We start from the raw sequence: 19,206 nt of genomic DNA, 5'->3' as shown, positions 1-19,206 counted from the left end.
CAGCTGCTGATCTTCTACCTGTCAGAAGCCATTCCCTTGAGCTACACTTATCGTTCAAAATACCCCACCCTAACTTCATTAAAAACACCTTGTTCATGCTTTGCGTACTCCACAATCGTAGACCACCCTCACATTTCGTCTGATAAAGGCTTTTCCATTTGACAAGGTGAAGTCGTCGTTGACTCCCCTCACAATCTGTCCATATAAAACCCCTACAAATTTTTTCTATTTCACAGCAAACAGATTTGGGGAGTGAGGTGGATTGCATGGGATACAAAGGTATAATAGTAAGTACGGACTTTCATACCGTGATTCTACCTGCAAGTAACAGGTTTTTTGGCTTTCTAGTTAGCCAATTCTCGGCGCATGTTCTCAATAATATAAATATAAGACTATTTTGTTATCCGCTGATGAATTACCGGAACTCCTAGATACTTCCCAAAATCTGTTGTGATAGAGAAACCACTGTGGTGACTAATAGACTTCGCTAACGTGGGAGAAACACCTTCAGAGAAATACAACTTCGTTTTAGCTGCACTAACTTTCTGACCTAATATGGCACAAAAATAATTTAGACACTCCAAAATTGTATCCATCTGTTCCATTGTAGCTTCTGCAAAGAGAAGCATGCCGTCTGCAAACAAAAAGATGATGCGATATATTCGGTCCTCTTCGGTTATCTCTAAAATAGAGCAAAACGGGTTGCTTCCTGCACCTCTACAATTCCAAAAGCAAGCATTCATCTCCATCATAATTAAGATATAAAGGATTAGAACCCAAACTCAATCTGACGCCATCGCATCATTTGTGCCTTCCCCTTTCTCTGTCGATTATTGTATCTTCACAATCTTGGACACTTAACCTCTTGTCCAAGTCCAACTCGTTCATTGTGAAATCCTCCCCCTCCCCTCCCGTAGACTCTGGTGGTCTCGGCATCTCTTGGGAATTTTTTTGTTACTGAATAACCCAACTCGCTCGTTCCCTAGTTCCTCACTGTGACTTGTAATTGCCTCACCATTTAAATCTGGTATAACCTCACACTCTGAAGAAGTGCTTGGGCCTGCTAGATAACCCCTAATGTGAGCTTGCACCTTTGTTTTTTTACTGAAGCTAACAGTTCCTCTCGAGCTCGGCCCACAATTTTGCCTTTAGACCCTCCTGCCTATTCCTTTGGGCCTGCGGTCCAATCCCAGTATCCTTTGGTTCGACACCCTAACCCTTTTTATAACTTCCTTGTTTAGTTGTCATGTCTCCAACTTCAATGTCCTTTCCTTTGTTTCAGCTTTCCATCCTCATGTCAGTCATGGTTCCAAGATTCTTGAATCCTGTGAGACGTTGAACGAGATCCCATTCCCAGACTGTCTCCCTTGGTCTTCTCCTGAGTATTTGTCATGTTACCATTATTTCGTGATGTCAGCTTCTGATTTTGCGCCTGATTCACCTCCTTGGAATCCCCTCTCTTACCAAACTTATGACTCGTCCTCCTCGCAACCATCCAGTCACCATACTGCTCAGTAACCTCTGCTCGGAACCCCTGTTGAATTGTCCGATCACCACTTTCCTGGCATACCTCTGTTATTTCAGTGCTTACTTCTGTAGTCTCATTGACCATGACGTGGGCGATTCATTTTAGCATAGAGAATTTGATATAGAGAATTTGATATTTGTAAATTAGTATTGTGCACAAAATGCATATTGTATTATAATAATTATATTTATAAGCAACTCTATATGATTTGGTATAACACAAGAACGAAGTGGTTGAATAAAATTTTAAATGAACATTGAATACATTATGTAAATATGTTTATAATAGATATAACGATGTTTTAGAGTTTTTATTTTGATTTAAAAACACTGGATGGATCAAAACCATCAAGGAAAATCAATGTTATATAGAAAGTTGACATGTTTTTTTATACTTTAGAGTTGGTTGCTTCTAATAGAGAGGCTCATGAAAGATTCTAACATTGTGGTGAAATAATGAGTAAGTATTTCAACAAGGTTTTAAAAGCTGTGAGTTTGTTATCAGTTGAAATAATAAAACCAGTTGATCCAGAATTTTCAACAACACGAGAAATCACTATAAACTCGAGATATATACTACATTTTAAGGTAACATATAAGATTATTAGTGATTGAATATATTTTTCTTTCCAGTTTCATTATATAATCCATTTGGTAATTCATTTACAACTAATGTTTTTTTATATTTTGTTTTTAGAATTGTGTAAGAGCAATCGATGGAACACATATGTGTCTCGGGAAAATCAAATATCATTTATTAGATGGAAAGGAGTACCAACACAGAACATTATGACAGCATGTAGTTTTGACATGCAATTTACTTTTGTTTGGGCTGAATGGGAAGGTAACGCACATGACACAAGAATTTTTCATGAGACCATCTATAATCCAAATATCAAATTTCCAAAGCTACCATAAGGTATTTTGGATTTGAACAATAAGGCTTCTAAAAAAAATTTCATTTATTTAATTTTGGTCGTGTAGTACAAAATATTTTTTTGTGTTAAATGTCTTGGGTGAATACAAGAAAGTATTATGTTGTTGACTCCGATTATCCAAGTGAATATGGATTTCTGGGTCCATATAAAGGTGAAAGATATCATCTTCCAGAATTTCATCATCGAGGCAAGCAGAGATGTCGGGAGGAGTTATTCTATCGGGTTCATTCCTTAGTTTAATATGTAATTGAGCAAACTTTTGGGGTGTGGAAAAAAAGATAGAGAATTTTGCAGAACATGTCAATGTTTGTGTATAAGACACATGTGCAGATTGTTGTTGCATCAATGACTCTTCATAACTAAATAAGAAGGAAATCTGTACAAGATGTTGCTTTTAATGAGTTTGAACGTCATCCTGATTTCATACCTTAGGATTTTTTACATGATATTGTTCCACGATCACAAACATATGGAGGCAACATGACTTTAGATATGACTTTGCATATGGATTGTGTTTGAGAAGGAATTGCTTCAAAGTTGATAAGAGAACTATAGGATTTTTAATTTTACAAGTATTTAATCATAAATATGTATTAATTGTTCAATGTCATGTATTGAAAAACTTAATGTTCTATTTGGTCATTTCATATCTAACCACAATTTTAACCAAATACTAATGACATGCTTTTGATGAAGAATCAATTTGAACCACAATTTGAACTAAACACATAATTTAGATAAAGCAACCATCCAAAAAAAATAATTTTTTAAAAATCACTTTTCTCAAACCACAACCACAATATCAAACATACTCATGTTCAACTGTGGTTTTGAGGTTCAAGGTTGCATATGGTCCGTTGATGATAAGGGTCATAAGATTACATGGACTGGTTTTGAGGGTCAATTATTGAGGTAAATCAAGTGCTTGAAGGGAGAGGGATGACATTTTTTTGTTACATTTGGGGAAAAAACGACACTTACCCATGACATAATTTTGTGATCTAATAAGAAATTGAATTAATAAACAAACACCATTATTTTTATTATTTATACAAGAGGAAAATATTTTATATGGTCTATACTAATTTTGTTGAAAAAGATAATTAGTTTAGAAGATTTATAAAAAGAAAAAAATTAATAATAAAGAAAAGATATAGCTGGAATAAGGGATTAAATTCAATTTAGAGAATGGATTAAGAATAACAATGAATATTCACAAGTAATTTTTTTTATTGGATAAAAATATTTAATATTTATATTCATCGGTTTCAAGTATCATTATAAATACTCATTATCTAATTATTATTTATTATTCAATATAAAATAAAATTATATATATATATAACATCGATTTAGATTGGATTGGATTTGGATTAAATTTTAATTGCAGGGCAGAATGGACACTTTAAAAGTTATGGCCGCTAAAAGGCCTGTGATGACTTACGAGGCCCATCTGACACTTTCAAGTATGGGTTACGGCATCAGGTTCAGAAGACTTAATAATTATATAAAAAGCAAGAGTGACGTCATCCAAGCATGGCTGCTTTCAAGTATGGGTTATGGCAACCACCCACACGTTGCATGGCAGCTTGCCACGTCAACCAGAATCTCTGTTGTTTTTTTGGAGGGGACCTTTTTTAACGACAAATGATCTTATAACAATCTGAAGTCCCTTCTTCTTTTCTCCCATCAATCCTCGCGGCATTTTTTTCCTCTTTCATGACCTCCTCGTGTCCGCCCAGGCGCCCAGGCCTGGTTGCCTACAGGCCCAGCTTTCTTTCCTTCTTCTTCTTTTTTTTTTATCTAGTTATTTTTTTCAATTTTATTGTTTTTTCTCTGACAATTTTTTTCAATAATTAATTATTTTTTAATTTTCATATACCATCAAAAAAAATATTTCCATAATTTTAATTGTTTTTGAAAAACAGTATAAAAATAATCAATATGTAAAAAATAATGATTAATTATAAAAAAAAGATTTACAATAATATGGGTTTGGTAATTGATGATTAATCAATCTAAGATATAAAATTTTCAAAATTCTAGTGATAATAACATTGAAATAGAATTGATATAACACTATTTTTTTCATTAAAAAATGTAGCACTACTAACCTTAGATTAACATCTAAAAACAAAATGGCTCTAAATAATAAGTATTTAATTAATGGTTAATAATTTTTTATCTCTCAATTTATAGGGAAATGGCCTTTTTTTAGTTTCTTTTTCATTATTTATTATTTTCTTAGTGACAATTTTTATTCAATAAATTTTTTTTATTTTTCATAGAACCTCTTAAAACATAATCATTAATTTTTACAATTTTGAATTTTTCTGTTTAAAATAAATTAGTATAAGAAATTATTATTGTAAAAAATAATGATTATATAACAGTTTTTTCCATAATAACAATAGTTTGGTAATCAATTATTAATCAATCTAAGAAGCATAGTTTTTAAAATCTTAGTGATAATTACATTGAAACAGAATCATAATTTGATATAGCAATATATTTTTTTATAGGGAAAATGGCCTGTCTCTAATTAATCATCGATCCCTCACAATAAAACATGAAATAAATCGCAAAAAGGTAAACATCATCGTTCCGCTGTGTTTCAATTAGTGCGCTCCGCTCTAGCATCTATCTATGAGCCACAAACTCCACAAGTTATTTTTTTATACTTTATATATACACACACACTTGCAATTTACACGTAATATCGTGGTTCATGGGGTAATTAATAGTGAAATCCTACGGAGATTTAGTCTGAGATGATAAGTGAACATGCTTTGGATGGTACCTACGCTATCATCCAAAACATATTAAATAAGATGACAGGAATATTTTCCTGTGAATCCATCAATTCAGGTCTGGATGGACTGTCACAAAACAGCGTGCGAAATCTTGTTAGGCGGAAAAAGAGAGGATACAAGCGACCAATGCAATTGATCTACACATCTGCTTGTGTTGGGCGATTAATGCGTTTTAATCAAACCATGTGGTTTCTCTTCGAGGCCACAACCAAACTAGGAAAACTGTCACAAAACAGTGTGCTCGATCAGGAGTGGAGGAATCACAAGATTGAGAGAGTGATGATAGTGATGTTGAAGAAGAAAAAGAGTAAATAAACAGAAAAAATGGTGCGGAAACTCTCACAACATTCATTCAATGTTAATGGTATTTGCCTTGACTTGGATCCTTCAAAACCTACCTCCTAAACTATTTTTGTATGTTTCGTACAGCTAACAGTTTGTTGACGTAGTTCTAAAGCCAAGTAGGGCTTTCGGAGAAATACTGCGCGCTGCTGCCCCCACGCCTTTTTGAACACCTTCGGGGTTCGGTCATCTTCTTGGTAGAAACCATGCCATGATATGTGGTGGAAAGTGGGTGCTGATAACAATGGAAATTAAAGCTTTGATGAAACAACGCTTTGGGAAAGGTTTTGTTTCCTTCGTGCTTTGACCATTTATCTTGCTTGACTAAACCAGGGGCCGGTAATACATGGTACCCGCCAACTTGTGAAGAAGAATAATAATGTAGGAGAAAATACGACCAAAATCAGCAACACCTTCTAAAATTATAGAAAACCAGAGCAAGTTCTCGTGCAAAAGTGAAGGCTGAGCTATAATTCTTACCTTCGTCTACAAGATTTACGTTTCGGTCTTTATAGCTTACTCTCAAATATCACTTCCTACAAGGAAGAATTAGAGAAAGGCAGAAAAATATTGCCTGAGAGAATAATGAGATATCATCCAAGCTAACTCACGAAAGCAGACACGAGCTAGGCTGATAGTAATAAAATAAAATAAAATAAATGATGTTGGTGCAAACAAACACCTAGAAAAAATAAAATAAAATAAAATAAAGAAAAATACGTACAACGAAAGAAACAAAAGAGAAACGTTGATGAGACGGAATCGAAAATTCACACGATGATCCCAACTAAGAATCGCGTCACCAGGAGTGGCTTGTGTTCCCGATTTTGTTGTTTGTAGGTGACAATTAGTGAATTCTTGCTAGGGTTTTCACCTCCTTATTTAAATTAATTATTATAATGCACCATGCTTACCTACGTACCACCATTATTCAAGCTATGTTAAATTATGGATCGTTTTTTTGACTTTTAGGCTGTGGAATACTGCACGAGTGCTGCCATGACAATATTCATGGCTTGTTACCTACCCCCACGAAATTGTATTTGACACGAGCGCATCAGCAGGAGAAAAAAAAAAGAAAAAAAGAGAGAGTAAGTAACAGAAATACTATTTAATATTGTGTCTGAGTAGAAAATTTACAGAATAATGAAATGAAATTTGAATTGTGCACCGTAATAGTAAAAAAGAAAAGTGTTTAGTTACAGTATATATATATATATAAACACATCATTTAAATAAAATTAATAAAAACATGTTAAAATAAAGTTAAGTAAAACACTAGTATATATCTTTGATATATCTAATTTTAAAAAATAAATAATTTTTTTAATTTAATTAAAAAATATTGATCTCACAATAAATAAATGTGTTTTTAGTTAAAGATACTTTACTTTATTTCAGAAGCAAAACAGTTTTTTATCAAAACATTAACATCAATTTTATTTTTGAAACAAAATAAATAAAATAAGTACTAATTAAAAAAATATTTTTAGATTAAAAGTAACTAAAATGACTAAAATTTAAAAAACACAACAATATTAAAACTTTATTTGGTATCGTGGTATAACCTTGTATTTAAAAAATTTTAAGATTTTTCTTAGCTTTAAATTATAGAATTGTTTTTGGTATTTTTAAAACGTTTTGATATTAAAAATAATTTTTTTAATATATTTAATAAAATGCATGAGCAATTAAATATGGCTGATCGAAAAATAATTTAAACCCAGCGGAAAAAAGTATCAAGCGGGAACGCATGCAATGCTCTTGCTTTGCTGACGTGGGCCACATGTGGATCCATGGGAGTATTAATTAACCTTTTCAATAATTATTACAATAACAGCGACCTTCTCGTGTGGTCCCTAGCACTCACACGTGCGGAAGATTAGGTTATAGACTTGTAGGGAAAGCCTTTTTTCCCCTCTCGTGTGGCCCCTTTCCAGCTATTTCTTTTCCTAAACACACACTTTTATTGACTATGTTTTGTGACATTTGTGTATGTTCGTTCTACAAACCCAATTCTAAACTTATGGTGATATATTTAAATATTTAACAGCTTTATTTAATATTTTAAGCTTATCTCAACCTCACGGCGCCATTAATGGCATCAGGTTGGGACGGCATTTATTTACTTTTTTTATTTTATTCTTCTTTTTTCTTTATTTTTTAAAATAGGAGATTCAACTTGAGGAAAAAAAAAAAAAGGCTTCTCGTTCTCTCTTTTTAAGTGTATGTTTGTCATTGTGATCACTTTTATATTTATTGTTTTCTAAAAAATAGAGCATTTTAATTGCGATTTAAAAAAACTAAGTTTTAAAACATATGTGTTTGTTAAAACTTGATGCGATGCTGAAGAGTAAAAGCCTTAGAATCTACAAATAGAATAAAAACAACTCAAGAAAGCTAAAATCAGATTTATAGAAAAACTGACCTAATGATTACCTCAACAAAAGTTATTGGATGAAAAAGACTTAACCATATGATTATAAAGAATCATGAACTTGAAGTATATGAAGAACGCTATAAAGACAGTTGATCTTTGATAAGTCCAAGAAAAGTTCAATGAAAAACCTAAAGTGTAAGTAATCTTGTGTACACACACAATATTATTATGAAATAAATCAAGTCTTCTCTTCTGTCTAACCCTTCAAAAAGAGTATTCATTGTTTACAAATAAAATAAACCTTTAAATATTATTTGACTGACATTAAAACTCAATCAGAAATAACTCAAAGTATGTAAAATAAACAAAACAAAACCCATATTTAAATAAAACTACTATGTTGTTGAGATATTGTAGAATAAAGGCTATCAGATATTCTTAAAAAAGTGTTGAAATAAACCAGTTTTGTATAAATAGTTATATTACCGACTTGGCAAGGTAGCTTCTGACTTTCCTTGAAAAACATGGAAAAATAACTCCCAAGTAAGTTATCAACTTTATGTTTATTGGGTTACCAACTAAGAATCCTTGAATGATTAAGATTTATGACAAAATAAAGAAACACAAGCTGCTGCCACTTATACTTTTTCTTGTAAAACAAGGACACCTTGCCAATTAATTCTCCAATTCCACTACTAGGGTGTCCTTGTATAATAAGAAAGATTCCTTGTAAGAAATTCATTAATCAAAAGGAAGATAATCCTATGTCAATTAAGAAAATAATATAATTCTCGTACAATAACTTTCAGTCTTTATTGCAAGCCTTTATCAAACTCTGATTGCTATGAAATCTTAATTCTTTATAAAATAAGGCCTTGAGAATCTTTTAGTGAAACTTTAGCCCTATCCAACAGTCGAATTGAAAGTTATTCTTGTTACCGTAAAGCCATACTGATCATCTCCTTGTAATTGACCCAATCAACACCTCTAATGAATCCTTTCGTGATGATTGTTGGTTCTCATCAATCCCCCTATTCTTAAAAGGATTCAACCTAGAATCGTCGCCTACATAAAATATAAAAGGATTAGAAACATTAAAAATAACACTAACACCATATTCACCTAAAAACTTTATATGCATTGTTGTTGATTCATTCGAGAACTTGGAATGAACCATCTCCCCTAGGTTGTGACTTAAATCTCTTATGCTGAAAATCTTTTCTTCCTCACATACACCTAAACTCAATCACCACTAGGCACACCATCTATGGGCAATACATCCTTGTAATCCCGTGATAAAGAAATAACAATACTATTTGCGTAGGATTGTTAATATGAAAAACATTTTAACAATACTTTTTTCTTGCATAAAAGCTCTCATGCTTTTTTGTTTTTCCTCAACACTCCCTCTTCTCTTCTATGCCTTTTTCCTCTCCTTATTTTTTTATCCACTCTTAGCTAGATCGTTATTTTTTTTTCTTGGCCAAATCTAATTTTTGTTCTTCTAAAAGCTCACAATATTTTCACTCTCCTCGGCCTTGCTTTTCCTTTTCAATTTTAATTGGTCCTTATAAACTTGTTTTTGGTGAAAATAATGTAAGAGTGAGATTTTCTATCTTTTACAAAAGAATATAAATTTCTAAACCTATCATGTACAACCTTCTTATTAAACTGGCATGCCCTTCCCAATAACAAATTACCCGAATATATATGAATTACATCATATAAAAATTTATCGTTATATCTTTTAATAAAAAATGAAACAAAAACCTATTTATTATCCTTCATTTTTCCACATTCATTCAACCACTAAAGTCTATAAGGTTTATGATGCTTTGTATTATTCAGATTCAACTTTTTAATAAGTATAATACTAACAACATTAGCACTTCCTCCATTTAAAATCATACTACATACCTTATTATAAATATGACACCTCTTATGGAAGATGTTCTTTATTTATTGCTTCAAATCATCATTTTTAATCTGAACATTCAATGTATGCTGAATAATAAGTGATTCTCCCTAAATCGAATACACTACATCCCCATCTCTAGCATTCTCAAGTGGCGAAATCTCATTATCATTGTTGTCACTTTTGATTTGAACCTCTCTATGATCTTATAAAATCATAGCTCTCTTGTTTAGATATTAAGAAGCTATGTGAACTATTCCTAAACATCAGAAACATTTAATATTATGATTATGACGTGTTTGAGTATCAGATTTACCTCTAGAATCAATAGAGACTTCTTTTTTAGTCTTAAATGGTTCAACCTTCAAACTCACATTCAGTTTGGATTGGGCATACCCCTCTTTCCTATAATATTGCCTACATGATAAAAAAAAAAATGAAATTTTAAACTTGTCATACACTTTCCTTTCTCTTAAGTTGTTGTTTTACATTCATGGCCATATGCATAATGTCTTTTAACTCCATATAGTGATGTAACTTCACTTTGTTTACTATATCACGGCTCCACCCATTCAGAAATCTAGCCATAATAGCTTCTCTATCCTCCATTACATTCACCTGAATCATCGCGACTTCCATCCATTTATGGTAATCCTCTACACTCTTATACCACCAAGTCAGACTATCCAACTTCTAATTTAAATCCTAGTAATAGTATATTGAATAAATATTTTCCTCATGATTGCTTTCATCTTATCCCAAATATCGATGACCTTCTCATGGTTTCTTTTCTTACTCAAAACAAGTTGATCCCACTAAATTATAGCATAATCGGTAAATTCAATAACAACAAGCATTACTTTTTTCTCCTTTGAATAGTGGTGATAATAGAAGATCAACTCAGCCTTTTTCTCCCACTCTAAATATACTCTGGATCATTCTTCCCCTGAAATGCTGAGATTTTCATCTTAATAATTTTCAAGTTTTTATTTAAGCCATCACGATATCCCAAAATCTTTTTCTACACCATTATGGCTAAAGTTTTTATCTTGCAAAAATCCCTCATCTCTTTGATTTCTAGGTTGTTGAAATCTATCACCTTGGCCATTTGATGTATGGTCAAGATCTCTAACTTTTTTATCTTCATTCTCATCAACAAATTCATCTAAAGATGGGGTGTCTTTCTAGCATTCTAATATTAAGAACCTCTCAAACTGACCCCTCTCGTAAACTAGTAATAACGACCTCTTGCCTTTCTATTTTGTCAAAAACCTCACCAAACCTCACATTCATCCTCTCAAGTTGCTATTGCATAGCCCATATTATAAATAACAAGTTTTCCCTCTCATTCATTAGTGATGACTCGTCTTTAAAAGACATAGTTAAAATCTAATATTTCATGTTGGCAGTAACAAAATATATCCTCACACTCCCTCACATGTTTACAATCAATAAGATATCACTACACTCGCGTTTCACTCAATTCTAATTTTTCATGATAATATGTTTTTTTTTTATTTTTTACTTATCGTGCTCTTATTTTCAATTCTTTAAGGAATTAATCATGAACAATAAAAAAAATCATAGCCTCATAATGATCAACCATAGATTTTAGGACTCCATCAAGAAAAATAAAAACGATATCAATACAAATTAACAACAACGAAAACAAAAACAAAAATGAATGCCAACGAACACAAAAGCTAATATAAAAGTAAAAAAAGGATGCAAGAAATACTCTAATAACACAAAACTACAATAGATTACACTGATCCAAAATTAATAACAATATAGAAATGAAATCTATTGATGATGCCCATTGATTCAATAGACACTAATTCATAATTTCCTCAATTAACCTGAACCTAAAGTATGCTCAAATAACCCAAAATCAATATAAAAAAAAATAACCATAATTTGTTATGAATTGAAGTGCTTTTCTTAAGTTTCAAATTCATTTTTTTTATAAACCCAATTTGTGACAAAATAAACAACTTGCGATATCAACTTTCTTTTTTTCCTCTACTATACTAATTCAGTAGTAGCCTTTTTAAAACATTTGTTTTTTCATTTTTTATATTAGTTCCATAAAAATCAAGACTGAAAAACAATGAACACATAACCCGAAAAATTTAAAGATAAATAGATAAATAAAAACATGATTTTAGAGCTTTGCTTTTATAATAACTAATGCAAACCCAGAGGGTTAAAATATCAAAACCCGCAAATAAGATAAAGACAATCCAAGAAAGATAAATTAAATTGACAGAAAACACAATAATTACATGACCAATAAACCAAATTTATTGAATGAAAAAGACCCCAACCCTATGATAATAAGGAATCACGAACTGAAAGTACAGAAAGAATGCTACAAACATAATTGATCTTTGATAAGTCCAAGAAAAGTTCAATGAAGAACCTAAAATATAAGCAACCTTGCACACACATAATATTATTCTAAAATAAACAAAGTCTTCTCTTTTATCTAACCCTCTAAAAAGAGTATTTATAATTTACAAATAAAATAAACCATAATAGACTAATGAACTGAAATTAAAACCCAATTAGAAATAACCCAAAGCATGTTAAATAAATAAAACAAAACTCAAGTCCGAATAAAATTACTAAGCTATCAAGATCTTGTATAATAAAGGTTGTTGAATATTCTAAAAAGAGCGCTGAAATACACCACCTTTGTATAAATGGTTATATTACTGACTTGGAAAGGTTGCTGCTGACTTCCCTTGTAAAAAATGGAAAACATAACTCCTAAGAAAGCTTTCGACTTTATGTTTATTGGGCTGCTAACTAGGAATCCTTGAATGATTAGGATTCCTTGCAAAATAAAAAAAACCTAACCTGCCACCTATACTTGCCCTTGTAGAATAAGAATACCTTGCCAATTAATTCTCTAATTCTGCTGCCAATGTATCCATGTAGAATAATGAAGCTGCCTGGTAGGAAATCCATAAATTAAATAGAAAGATAATCCTACGCCAACTAGAAAAACAATGCAAAACCTGCACAATGACTTCTGATCTCTATCGCAACCCTTCCCAAACTCTAGTTGCTATGAAATTTAAACCTTATATAAAACAAGGCCTATGAAATCTTGTGGTAAAATTTCAGCTAGATTCAACAATCAGATTGAAAGTTATGTTTGTTAGCGTAAAATTGTATATTATAAAAACTAAGCCCCAAATCACCTCTTTAATCTTCTTAATCCTTGACCTTGTAATTGACCTAATGGGCACCTTTAATGGATATTCATGGTAAAATTACCACGAGATAGAGTTTTACATGCAAAGTAAATAACAAACAAGTCTTCATGAATGAAAAATAAGTTATTTTAGCTTCTACAAAATCAAGATTTGAAACTCAATTATGTGCGAAGCTTAATACAAAAAGTAAAAGCTATTTGCCTAACCAAATAATTTCTTCTCTTATGTTTTGATAAAAAAACAAAAGTTATACATTACCGAACAGTCTCCGAATCCCATTCAATTCAAATGTAATATTATATAATATAAATCTCAAGTCTTTAACTGCTGGTTTGTTTCCTTACAACTTTTTAACTTTTTTTTATAAATAAACTACCCGTTCTTTATAAAATGACACTAGGTTTTTTTTTTAATTTTAAATTCAACAAAGATGCAGTGATCCTAGAGATAGACAACATTAATAATATTAATTTTTTTTTATATAATAAAAAGAGCACTTTACAACCCACACAAGGGAAGGAAGAAGGCTGGCCTGGTCTATCAGGATCGTACTATCATGTGAAAGAGTGACTCGTGCAGCAAACACGTTCAGGTTTTTTTTTTTTGTTTGATATGTAAATTTTGTCAAACATGTGGCAATACGTAACTAGTTGAGAATCCTTTTGATAATCTCTTGGGAATCTCGTTGTCGTGGGAAACATTTGAACCACTAATAACATGTTAACAGCCCATGAGAGATTACAAGGGATGCTCCAAGTCAACTCAACTCGTGTTTGTTATCAAGCTGTGATTAGACATTTAACCACCTGTTTTCATTGAATTCATCCACGCAACCAAGTGATTTTCTAAGATGGCTTTTGTTCCATTCCATCCCCTTCTAGAATTAAATAATTTCCTTCGAGGAAGAAACTCCTCTTTTTCAATTCCTTGCTGGTATGGCATTGGAGTGTGATTCTAAATTTCCAACCAAAATACGCTTCCTGGTCAAGGAGCACAGTCGGAACACTTGATCTATGTTTTATTATTGTTTTTTTTCCTGCTTAGCAACACCCTATCGGTTTCCTCGAGAGATGACAATCATTTTATATCCATTGCATAACTGTCACGAATTCTGTAAAGAGGACAACAGTCGCGGATTTTTATATCAAAAGACTTAAGAATTCGATCAGAGCTAAGCAGCTCCTCTCAGAACTTGAAGGAGGGCAAAGGGTCAGCACAGAAACCATCTGTACAACTTGAAACCAGAAAGCTTATTTCTTCCTCTAAATCCCTACATTGCCACTGCTTGAATCTGTTACAATTGTCAGCCTCCTTGCTGTTTTGAAGAAGTCACTGCAATGCAAGAAATGAACCAGCAATAATCACTCTTAAGCACAATAGCGTTCACTCGGTAAAAAAACCTCAGAACAAAATAAACCAGTGCAAGCTGAAAAGAAAAGGAGTCACACCTGAATGGTTCCTCACCAATGTGTTTGGTAATGCCATTAATGTCACGGTAAAGCACATTGCTAAATTTCTCGGAATTCCTTAGGCCAAACATGTTAGCCAGCTTTCTGTACAATTCTTCATAAGATCCAAGCAATGAAAGGTCAAGTGTGCGACCTACATCTTCTGAGTCCATGAAGACTTTGCAGTGACCAGTCTCTAAAGATGGCTCACTCTTTTGGTGCTTGTCCTTGTTCCATTGCAATTCTTCACACGAGGAGCACTCTGGTAGGCCTCGGCGATGAAGAGTGGACACAGAGCCATCAGAAAAATTTGCCATCTTATCTAAATTTCCTTCAGAAGAACTATTTCCAGTAAGAACTGGTGAGGCAGCATTACCAGGGCAGCTAAGAGATATCTGCTGCTCAGCAAGTATTGGTTGACCAAAAAGTACAAGCTGAGGTATCTTCACATCAACAGCTTTCTTTGAAGTCTGGGTAGAATGTGCCATTGTCAGCTCACAAGAAACATCTTCACACATGCTAGGCTTTGGAATGGTTTGGACATTTGAGGCTTTAGTGAGTGAAGCAGTATGATCAAGCAGTGGCGGAAAACCAGTCCGAAGCAGACCTGTTTGCAGTTTATTGAGGTGGGGATCTGATAGTGGTAGACCATAATGAGCATGCCTGGCTCCCTGCATGCCAGCAGGAGTGTTGTGGGGTAGAAAATCAAAGGAACTGCTTGGCCCAAGGAGGTTGCCGGAAAATATCGGCATTGGAAATTGACCGTCAATGGGAAAATCCAGGTGTTGTGGAAGTCTCAACTTCTTCCTTGGTGATGAGAAGGGGGGAAAATGAATAGCAGCCATATTTGATGCCAATTCCACTAGCCATGGGCTAACACGTTTCACATTTTGAAGCAAATCAGGTTCATCCCATGTAACCTGCAACATACAAGTTCAAGTGTCAAAGAAAAATAAAAATTATCGGAGTAGCAGAAATCATCTGCAAAAATACTCTAAATGATGTTTTTAGTCATTTTCTTAACCAGCATATCAAATCAAAACAAGAAATATGTTCCTATTGATTAGTATCTGCAAAATGGAAATTCAATTATGCATGATAACATCAAAATCATCCATTCAGTGACGTTGACTTAATATACCCTCAGTGAGATATTCTTGAAAATGTCACACAAACCAAACCAGAACACGGCAGTCTAAAAATATTAACTTCATAAAACATTAATTTAAGCCAACTAATCAACATATGGGGTTTACAGAGCTAAACAAGATAGTTAATCAGAAACTAACACAGGTTTTCTAAATGTACACAAACTATTTCCTTAATTCACCTCAAGCAATTTATTATCCCTGATTGTTTTGCAAGAGGAACTCTGCCCTTGTTTCAACAGCATCGAGCAGCAATTATGTATGCCAAATTGTTGTTTATCTGCTGCTTCCTTTTTTTCAAAAATGACAACACAAACAAGCCTAGCATCTTATAACGTTGGGATGCATAAAACTAGTAGCTGACACTTTAAATTGATAGCAATGAAACAAACAGAAAGTGGGATGATACTTCTCCTAAATAGTGAAAGATTGCAGAATACTCGAGCATAATGACACATACCAGATACTCAGAGACAAAAGATTAAAGGTATGCATGCAAGCATTTAAGGTTTATCCAAGTATCAGTATGCTAACCATTAGTCCCTTTTATTTTGTAAACTTGATATTGTCTTATTGGCAGAAGAATAGACAAATGGAACAAGAGAAAACCCACATGGACAAAGATATCAACCACAGAGGTAATAAAAAAGAGTAGTTTAAACTAGCATAAACGAGACTCCTTTTCAGCAATCAAAATTACTTAAGAGATGAGAATACCTGGAGAAGTCTCCATGGTGAATGCGGCCACCAAAGAGAATCAGCAGCCTGAACAGAACAAACAGTACCCATGAACCAACTAATCCGGGAAGAGTCCTCAGTTTCAAAGGCCATCTTGAACCGCATCCCCGAACACCACCGGATCTGCATTGCTGTTTTTACCAAAGAGGCCTTCACACAGAACTCGGGAGTATTGGCTCGAGGGTAGTAAACCACCTCAAAAGGCAGACCATTTGCAGCAAGAGTAACAGCTTGAATAACCGATTCGGCCCTTACTTTCCCTTGTCCCATCAAACTTTCGTTTGACTTTGAACCATTGCCATTACCACTTCCGCTTCTCATCAACTTATGCTCATCTTCCCTCAAGAACGCACCAAAACCCCCACTAGGCACTGCAGAACTCCCACCAGCCGGATTCCACAAGGACTCAGGTCCACCACCACTCGCCCTCTTAGCTCTTCGAACACCAACGCAAAGATCTCCATTTTCTGCCCTAAAAAAAACAACAGAATCACCAGCAATAAGCTTCTTATGATTCACAAATGGGCTCCATCCAGTTGTCAAAAGATGCCTTCTCGGTGTCCCTCTATAGATATGCCTAAACTTCCATGTCTCACCGTGAACATCCTTAGCAAGAAGGGTCTGCACGGGAGGATCTGCTGTGTAATCCAACCGTGGAAAAATCATCTCAGCACAGTACCTTGGAACGGAGAAACCTCCGCCGTTATTTGCATCAGATTGAGTCAGTGTCTTAGCAAAAGAAACCGGTTTATTATTGTCTTGCGCGGCTTCCATTCCACCATTAACTGCAACTTCTTGGTCATCCAAATCGAGTTCATTAGAATTAATTGGAACCAACCTAATTTTAGCGAAGACCTCATCAGTTTCAGGATCAGCCATGAATTTGATATCCGAGACTCTGCATAGATTATGAGAAACACGGGGCAAGTTCCTGAAATCAACAGGCTCACAAGCATGCTCGGCATGACCTTGAGGGAAGTAGAAGACCTTAGAATTCACCGCCGGCATTTGGACCATGCCACCGGCGCAGGCATGCCATAACTGAGAATCTAAGCACTTGTCAGCTTCTTCCTTCAATTTATCTTTTGCTTCCATGAATGTTATCATTTCTTTAGTAGAAGCCACAGAAATACAAAACATGAAACAATCAGGAATTGCTGGTAAAAATAAAAGGAAAAATTAATCTTTCAAACAAGAAGAGTAATAAAGTACAATCCGAGGGAGTTATTACCTTAAAAAGCATACACAATGATCAAGAAGTTGGAGAGTCTAAATTTGACAAATCTTTATTTCTGCTGCTGCATATAGAGAAAATTGAGTCTTTTCCTCCCACACTAAATTCTGATTCTCACAGGAAGCAGCTGTATCCAAGAGTGGGATCTCAATTCCAAGAAAATATCAACATTGTTAAAGAAACAAAACTTCTCAACTTGTATGGCTACCTCATCTCTAAACCCCTTTTCTTTGCAGCCAAAAAGAACCCAACTTGCAACTCCTTTTTTTCCTCGTTAAAACTTAAAAAACAAAACTCCAAGAATCTCTACTTTGCTCCTTGAACAGCTAGTCCAAAACGATTGGATTGAAGCTTAAGACTAAAAGAAACTGTTGAATTCGCAGAGACTAAAAGCAAAGAAAAAACTATACCCGCAATCCTGTTCTCTATCCCACAAATTCTTGAAACCAAAAGGAGAAAATATCAGTAACTAACTAAAAAGAGAAAACTCCCCCAGCATATCCTCAAAATCCTGCTGCTAAAATTTAGCAGACAAAAAAGAAGTCGTGAAGTAACCCTCTAAAATGAATCTTCCATCAAGAAATCATGGCACACAAAGAAGCAGATAAAAAGGTGTCATCAGAGAAAGAAAGACCAAACTTTTCTTTCTTTCTTTCTTTCTGGATCATGCAAGAGTCCAAAAAGGAGAGACGCTCAGACCCTTTTGCTTTGAAAGAACAGAAAAAAGGCCTTTTTAACACACACCCAATAAAGAAAAAAAATCAAGGCCGAAAGGAGTGGCAGTAGTAAAGTAATTGCAGTGGCTATAGAAGTCTTTCATGTCTTTCTTTTTTATATTTCTTTCACCTTTTTCTTCGGATCTGAAGAGAACTCTGCGTATCCTCGGAAGCCAGCAAAACAACAAAGATCTTTAAGGAACCTGTCCAATTTCCTTTTTTTATTCTTATGATTAAGTTAATTAAAATATTTCTTCATTGAATTCCTTTTTCTCATTATTCAATGGGATGATGATAAATCTTCTTTATATTAATTAATTAAAGAAGTGATGTTGCTGTTGTTGATGTTGGTCTTCTTACCTATCGTGATATTTCGCGAGTTTTACGAGTGTGTGGACCGCTCTAAAAGCAAGGCAACTACAGGACAGTCTTGTTCAAGTTTTCAGAGGTTGTTTGTAACAGTGTTTCAATCAGTGTTTTTTTTTTTAAATAATTTTTTTATTATTTTAATGTGTGTTAAAAATAATTTTTTTCAAAAATAAAAAAATATATTATTTTAATATATTTTCAAAAAAAAACAATTTAAAAAACAATAAATATCACATTCACAAATTCCCTTTACTTTAGTATCTCCTGCAGATTAAGGTTAATTCCCAGTGTTACAACCAATCTATTTTTTACCCTTTTATTTTATTTTGAACATGTTTTTAAAAAAATACAAAAAAACTTTCAAAAAAATGTATTTTCTATACAACTTGGCCAATTTGCGGCCATTCATGATTT

The 19,206-nt window shown here is 33.4% G+C and overlaps 1 protein-coding gene across 1 annotated transcript; it reads right to left on the bottom strand.

The window, feature by feature from the left end:
- Positions 1-14,208: 14,208 nt before the first annotated feature.
- On the bottom strand, positions 14,209-18,652 carry LOC18100187 (auxin response factor 18). The gene is made up of 4 exons (XM_006381386.3): positions 17,705-18,652; positions 16,453-17,582; positions 14,588-15,507; positions 14,209-14,471 (listed from the first exon to the last, which is right to left on the bottom strand). The coding sequence occupies exons 2-4, from the start codon at positions 17,578-17,580 to the stop codon at positions 14,402-14,404; spliced, it is 2,118 nt and encodes a 705-aa protein (XP_006381448.3). The 5' UTR covers positions 17,581-17,582; positions 17,705-18,652; the 3' UTR covers positions 14,209-14,401.
- Between the last annotated feature and the right edge of the window lie 554 nt (positions 18,653-19,206).

The sequence above is a fragment of the Populus trichocarpa genome, chromosome 6 (genome assembly GCF_000002775.5).
Source record: "Populus trichocarpa isolate Nisqually-1 chromosome 6, P.trichocarpa_v4.1, whole genome shotgun sequence".
Classification (NCBI taxonomy): domain Eukaryota; kingdom Viridiplantae; phylum Streptophyta; class Magnoliopsida; order Malpighiales; family Salicaceae; genus Populus; species Populus trichocarpa.
This window is presented reverse-complemented; position numbering and strand designations above follow the sequence as displayed.